Source organism: Hylaeus volcanicus, chromosome 3 (assembly GCF_026283585.1).
Source record: "Hylaeus volcanicus isolate JK05 chromosome 3, UHH_iyHylVolc1.0_haploid, whole genome shotgun sequence".
In the NCBI taxonomy this organism is placed as follows: Eukaryota; Metazoa; Arthropoda; class Insecta; order Hymenoptera; family Colletidae; genus Hylaeus; species Hylaeus volcanicus.
The window spans coordinates 1,509,945-1,516,943 of record NC_071978.1 but is presented as its reverse complement, the minus strand read 5'-3'; the positions used below and the strand labels follow the sequence as shown (position 1 = coordinate 1,516,943).

The following is a 6,999-nucleotide window of genomic DNA, read 5'->3' as shown; positions in this document are numbered from 1 at the left end:
CTCTACTCTACTCTACTCTACTCTACTCTACTCTACTCTACTCTATTTTACTCTATTCTATTTTACTCTATTCTATTCTATGTTACGCAATACCAGTGTGTCAGATAGGTCTGATACTGGCAAAACATCGGAGTATCTTATATTCAAAAGACACGATTTACATCTGGAAGCCCCAGTTAGTATCAACCGTAAAGAACCGAGCCATGAAATCCTCAAACATGTAATAGCTAAAGGAGCACTCTGTATATACACGGTGGAAGATAATAGGCGTTTACCGAATACCGTAACCTAACTGCCTAAACGCATATATTTATCGATTGGCTGCAAAGAGCTAAAGGGCTCTTATCATGCACGAGAAATAAAAAAAATTTTGTCTTCCGAGGATACGATAATAGCTCCTTAACACTAAACCTATCGACGTTCATTTGTAACTATTTCTACCGCGATAGGACGTATTATAACTGTCTTAAAGACAGTTTTGAATAATCCGCGAGTCAATTGTGTACATATAATTCATATACTACGTATAAAAACAATATAGAAATGTATGAAAGCAGTCATTTAACCGGTGGTAGTAGGTTTAGTGTTAACTTCCAATTTACATTTCCCTGTAAAGACACTTAAAAATCCAAGTTTATCGCGATAGGACACCAGAAGATGTAACAGATAGCTGCACCTGAAAACGTTCCTCTAGAGTTCTACGGCACTTGATTTAATCTAATCCGATTTCACTGAATACCTGCAGATTTTCGAACGGTGCCGACGATTGGCGGCGTCTGTAAACGAAGCGAATTGATCATCGATCCGCGGTCACATTACGCGGAGCCGGTGGTGAACGTGGAAAACACGGGTCCGCAGATCGATCACACACGAAGCTACACCTCGGTCAGCCTGACGCTGAGGCCGCCGTCCTCGGAGCCTCAACCTCCGATCGACATCAGATCGCAGGGCTCGAGTCTGACCTACTCGAGCTCCTCCCTCGATCCTCGGGGTTTTCAGAGTCGCTTGCAGATCAGCATCGGCGCAGGAGCCGTTGGCAGCGTGGCCGCTGCGAGGATCAGACCGCCCATGGGCTCCAGCAGGCCTAACAGCTTGATACCACCGGTTCAAACCGGTCCTCAGAGGCCACCAGGTCTGTATCGCTCGGTTCCCATATTTTCACCTCTACGCAGAGGTTACAACTTACAAGAGCTAAATGCAGGGTTAGTCACCTAAGATTTGTATCTGAAATACCTCAGTTGCTTTTAGTGATACGGAGATATGTATCCAGAGGGAAATGTTTGGTTTCAAGGGGGACATTCTATGACAAACGAAAACATTATCTCAAGGTCATATTTTCATGAATGGAGCATTTCAAGGCCATCAATGTTTTTTTGAATGGAATGGGTCCTTTTCAATATCGTAATCTTATAGCTGTTGAAAAGACGAATTCAAACATATATAATATATTGACCTTCGGATGACCTTGTGATTTAAACCCGCTTAATTTTTTTCTATCAATAGAAAACAATTATGTTCCTCGTACGAGGAACGGAGATATTTTAGGTACAAGTCTTGGGTGACTCGCCCTGTAAATAGATTCAGTTCATTGTAATTTAAATCTGCGAATCATTGTTTCTACAGGTAACTACCAGCGACTGAGCTGGTTATAATTCGTTGGACCTTGATGCGTTGATAGCAATGTCCTAAGTTATTTATATATTCTTTTAGAAAGTGTAAAGTGGTACTTGAAATGACAAAGATATTTTTTATCTCCAATTTACGAGTGATAGCAATTGCAACGTCTTCAACTTTTGTTCGAATTCGGCAATCGTGACAAAAAGTTTCCAAAGGGTTTATCGTTTTGAAACTTTATTTTTAGGTGAAACTTTTCGCAGTATTATTTTCGAGCTCCAGGAGCTTTCCATCGTGCTCGATGGATAGCAAAGGGGATCCATTGTCTAAAAGTATTTTTTTAGAAAATTTACCATTTAACATTTCCTAAGAATATTTTCTTAGATAAGGCGCTTATGAACAAAGATTGCAAAAGATCAATCTAATCTAAACGTATGACATTTAGGCCTTCCAGCAGGACCACCTAGCCAGTTGCCGAGGCCCACGACGACTATGAGCGCTCCAACCACACCTTCTGTACCATCGACAACGAACATCGTTCCTACCAACAGCCTTCCAACGACACCGTCAGGACCGACGACGACCTCGCCACCCTCTAGTCCCGTTGGCGAACGAATACAGCCCAATTCCGATCAGAATCGATCGCCGTTGAATCAAGGTATCTCACCCCCTACCCCACGCGGGTTTCTACCGAAATAACTTTCGGTTAGGCTATTTTTATTATCCGCTATATTTGCTCCGATACCGAGTGAGCCGACCGTCTTTGTGTTCCTCGTTGACTCGCGTTACATAGCAATCGTACACGTATAATTACCTGCGGATCTACCAGTCAGTCCGTCGCACGTACTACACCCACGCGCGTAACACTGAGAACGATATTTACGCATTCCTGACCCCACGCTCCGTCTATACATAGCCAGACTCGCCGTTACTCTACGCGGACCACCTGATCCGCTTTTCCTTCTCACGAGTCGGCTCGATGTTGACCACGCGTTTCCTGAACGCTACGATTTAGTCCAAGTCATCGTACACTCAAATATGTACACATTGCCTATTCAAATTATACGAACATTTCGATTTTTGACATAAACATGTCCCCCAACGTCTAAACATTCATATAATTTCAAGTATTATTACAAGAAATTATATGCTTTATAACATTACATTATTTAATACGTCGTGATTCCTGTTTGCACGTTCTGTAGATAAATAGCACCGAGTGCAAAGGGTTTAAAAGCCATTCTTGTATTTCTGTTTCTTGTTTCTTTTTTTTTTCTTTTTTTTTTTAATAGAACTATGTCTTTTTATTTAGATAGATGTGTAGTCAGTTCCGAGAGTCATTCTTTGACCAATAACACTTTAATTTCTTATTTTCATAGTGGCGGAGCACCAAAGGAAATTGGTAGCTGAGCAGTTAGCCAGAAAGGAAAGACTCGCCAGGGAACTGAGGGCCGAGAAAGGACGACTCGAAGCAATGAAGAAAGAACTGCAGTCTCTCACAAGGCCATACGATTCCATGCCGCCACAGGTACTTACAGGACCATCGTAGTGATACATTTCTTTAAAAAGTAACAAGTTTCTTTTAAAAACATCTTTAAAAACCTCAGCATATGTTACTCTGCAATGTATTCGATGTGACGTGGAATTACCGAATTACCAGACCTACCAGTAAGGCCTACTTAACCAATGCTAATTTTGCAGGAGCTGAAGCTGAAGCTGAGAAGCGAAATTTATCAGCTGCAGCTCGAGTGTGACAGACTAGCAGACGAAGTGGATCAGTGGTCGGACCCAAGAGGTAAGAATTTAATGACGATTTCGATAATATCTGGTACTTTCCAAATTGCTTAACAAATCTCGACACATATGTACACAGAAATACACAAAGTGTAGCGTTGTACATGGCTCGATTGGAACAAAGTTTTTCCACAAAACTTCTATCGTTCTATTTTTTCGTAGTACCGCTGGGTGAAACGAACGAAGAGTTTTATCAGGACATTTACACCGGTCAGCCTCTACCACCGGTACCTGGCAGTTTTAATCCACCGCCTTTGCCAAGTCAACCTCCTGCCTGGCGATCGGAGCTGACCGGTAACAACGTCGACAGAGATGAACGAGATGGTCCCTCTTGGGTCTGTAGAATGTGTACATTTGGTAATCATCCGTTGATGAACAAATGCGAACAATGCGACATGCCGAGACTGTTGGATCATGGAAACACAGGTACGGCTACGGAGAAATCGATAGGGGAACTTTCAACCTCGTTAAAACGCTTCGTCGTCGCTCCACCGCCCCCTCCACCACCGGAATGATAGACTGACGTGTGTGCCTTAACAGCATGTGTTTTTTTACGTGATACTTTTGGCGAATTGACTGACTTTTACGCTTCGAATACTGTGACGGAAGTGCACAACCAAAGGTGATATTTGTTAATTACTAATTAGAATACTTGCTCATGAAAATTGTATACGTGTCCATTTACGGTAGCCGCAAATGAAGTGGAATGGCATAATACGAATAAAATAATTCTTTTGGGTTGTCCAGAAAGTTCGTGTCAATTTTTAAGAAAAACTCAAAGGCACATTTGAATGTTGACATGTATTTTCCAGACAACCCAATATAACGTACTTAATGTTAAAAGTAATAGCTGGTTCTGTGATTTTTTAATTAATTTACTTGAAAATAATGTAGATTTAAACTTAGTATAGGCGCATGTCTAATGTGTTGGTGTACTATAATTTACTTGAATATTATTAATAGTTTGGTATCGCCGTATTGTGTTGTCTGTTTGAGTATTGCAACGAGTTGATTGTGAACCGTATTTTTTATACAGATTGGTAAGTTGTAATATTATTTAAATGTTTAATATTGTCTGCAACTTTTAAAGAAGATTCTTAGTCTTTTTACGTTTATCGCATAATTGAGAGAAAAACTAATTTTGCACAATTCTTAATCCTAAATAATAACAATAAGAGGAGCTCGATAATAAATTCCTTGTCAAGTATAAATTTGACAAAAGAAAAAGTTTGGTCAAAAACTAGCTTCAGTTTAGATGTAAATATATTTTTAACGTTTTGATTTGGATTTATTCTTTAGAGTACAGTGATTAAAAATTATCGATACTATAGACACTGAAAATGTCACGTACTATCAATCGCAAAAGTAAGTATGGCAAATTTGTATGTCATTTTACAGGCGAGACACAAGATATTCATATACGAGTTACACATCATCACAACTTTTCGCCAAATCGTGAGTATACCTTGAAATACTATTGTCGATATGAAAGTCTTATAAGAAATGAAAATACAAAGTTGTACGTGAACGATATAAAAAGAGGCTATTTTTTTCCAGGAACAGTACATAGTTGGGTGGTATGACATGAACTGCATTAGAAACTGTATATAAAATTATCGTTTAAATTAAATAAAAAAAATTGTTGTAGGAAATCAACAGATCGCCAGAGGAGAACACAGAAATTTATTATCTTAATTCTATTTAATTTGTTTTTTATTTACGATAGCGTATGTCATGTGAAATTAATATATAATTTGATATATAATTTGACTTTTTCGATACACGAATATGGGAAAATTGGTAAACGTGGCGCTGTAAAATATACCATTTGCACTTCTAGTTACTAAACAGTCAACGACTTAACTATTCTGACTTCTATTTGTATGAGCTTTGAAATACTATTTAAAATACAAATTATTTGTAGTAAGTCCATTAGTGTAACATTCTCCCATTATATAGCTGTACCCCTTTCCAAGTTTAGTTTCGTTTCCCGTGTGTATTCTCCATAGAATCTCTCTAATTTCTGGTTGAACTTTGCATTACGTTCGTTGATATAATCAATATCAGCATCATCATTGTGCATCCTTCTCCTACTATACTTATCCCTCTTTGCAATTCTGGAAAAATTAAAGAACGGTAGAACACGAATACTACGATTAATGCGAGTATATCATAATCAAATACTAACTGTTTCTCCAAATCTTCAACCATCTTATCGACAGCCTCCTTTTTATCCTCGTGCAATCCATGTAGTATGGTATTTCTGTCCCCATAAAAAGCTGGGCCCAATTTGTCTCTAGCTGCATCATAGGACTCCATATTTGGTTTGATATTTTTCACCAGCCTATTGTATTGTCGTATAGCTGCTTGTTCGTAGTCTGAAAAGCCTGGATCCGGATTTTTTCTATTTTTTTTCTTCCTTGCTATACGTTCTGCTTCTGTTGCCTCTATGTGAAGTAACTTTGTTCTTTCGTAATCTTCTCCCTGTAAAATACATAATAAATAACAAAAAGATTCCATTCCATTTTGATGTACTACTTATGAATTATACGTTATGCTGTTTACTTTTTCTTGAGCTTCTTTCCTTGCAGCTTCATCTTGTATGATCCATTCTGCTTGTCTTTTACGGGATTCCCAATTCGAAGGGAGTTTATTTCTCTTGTCCTCTTCTACAACCTCCTTATGATTTTGTTGCCTAGCCTCGTTCTATGAAACAAACAGTCTCTAAAAAATACTTTCTTCAAATAGAGTTTTTTAAGAAAATAGAAGAGATACGAATATCAAAAATAAATTTGACTGAGAGATGACTCTCAGTCGTATCTTAATGTAATGCATTAATTCAAGACATGACTATCAGTTACATCCTAATGTAATGCAATAACTCGAGAGGTTATTCAAAGTCAATCTAAGCTTAGCATTCGTGGCAATAGAATGCTAAGAGAGCATCTCGAGTTGCTGGTAGATACCAGAACAAAAGGCCTCAAGTGCAAAGGATTAGGACTTCTTCTTGAAGTGCCAAAGGTTTTTTGGCCAAATTAAGGTTAATTAAAGGTAAGTTCATTGGAAATTGTATAATGATGGTTTACACACTCTTGAACACAGTCATAAGTGATTAAACTGTAGTAATAAAACTCTTAAAAAAGAAAATACAAAATTTAAAGCATAATTGTAATGGTAATATTTCGACATTTTCATACTCACTCTCTTAGCGTGAAGATCTCGTAAACGTTTCATTCTTTCCGCCTGCTTTTCTTTGAATGACTTTTCAGTAGCAGTCGAAGTTTCGTTCTCCATCGTGAAAATAGGCTTCTAACAACTGGATAATATTCTTCAAAACGGATTATTGACACTTTTCAAGAGGTTAAGTCGCAATTGTCAAGATCAACCAGGCACCCACCAAGAAGGGTAAGCATGCAGGACGGAGTACTCGAAAGGAGCGAACGGCGAGAAATACCGAAAAATGTAGCGCCATGTGAACCGTCCAAGTTTGTCGTTAAATAGTTCCCACTTTGCGCAGCTAGATGGCGCCACATTTTTCGGTATTTTTATTTATTTAAAAAATTTAATATCAGTTAATAATTAGTGTTCAAA

The 6,999-nt window shown here is 38.3% G+C and overlaps 2 protein-coding genes across 5 annotated transcripts in view; one reads left to right on the top strand and one right to left on the bottom strand.

The window, feature by feature from the left end:
* The window catches only part of LOC128874327 (mucin-2), a 15,095-nt gene extending 9,759 nt beyond the window's left edge, over positions 1–5,336 (top strand). For 3 of the 4 annotated variants that reach the window (XM_054118969.1, XM_054118966.1, XM_054118965.1), the window contains 5 exons: positions 746–1,132; positions 2,060–2,272; positions 2,994–3,142; positions 3,316–3,409; positions 3,571–4,382. In XM_054118969.1, coding sequence (XP_053974944.1) covers positions 746–1,132; positions 2,060–2,272; positions 2,994–3,142; positions 3,316–3,409; positions 3,571–3,923 — 1,196 coding nt within the window. In that variant the 3' untranslated portion in view covers positions 3,924–4,382. Of the gene's footprint in view, positions 1–745; positions 1,133–2,059; positions 2,273–2,993; positions 3,143–3,315; positions 3,410–3,570; positions 4,383–4,806; positions 4,864–4,965 lie in introns of those variants that run through there. The other variant, XM_054118968.1, reaches the window with a different exon arrangement.
* Positions 5,071–6,859, bottom strand: LOC128874334 (pre-mRNA-splicing factor syf2). Its single transcript, XM_054118986.1, has 4 exons — positions 6,610–6,859; positions 5,974–6,114; positions 5,597–5,892; positions 5,071–5,525 (listed from the first exon to the last, which is right to left on the bottom strand). Exons 1-4 carry the CDS (start codon positions 6,700–6,702, stop codon positions 5,360–5,362), a joined length of 696 nt encoding a protein of 231 aa, XP_053974961.1. The 5' UTR covers positions 6,703–6,859; the 3' UTR covers positions 5,071–5,359.
* Between the last annotated feature and the right edge of the window lie 140 nt (positions 6,860–6,999).

What these genes read in the sequence shown, in the direction of transcription:
- LOC128874334 (XM_054118986.1), bottom strand. Translation starts at nt 6,702, where the DNA reads ATGGAGAACGAAACTTCGACTGCTACTGAAAAGTCATTCAAAGAAAAG. An exon ending in GAGATCTTCACGCTAAGAGA is followed by an intron (nt 6,115 to 6,609) that starts GTGAGTATGAAA and finishes TTTGTTTCATAG; the next exon opens with AACGAGGCTAGGCAACAAAA. An exon ending in GTTGAAGATTTGGAGAAACA is followed by an intron (nt 5,526 to 5,596) that starts GTTAGTATTTGA and finishes TAATTTTTCCAG; the next exon opens with AATTGCAAAGAGGGATAAGT.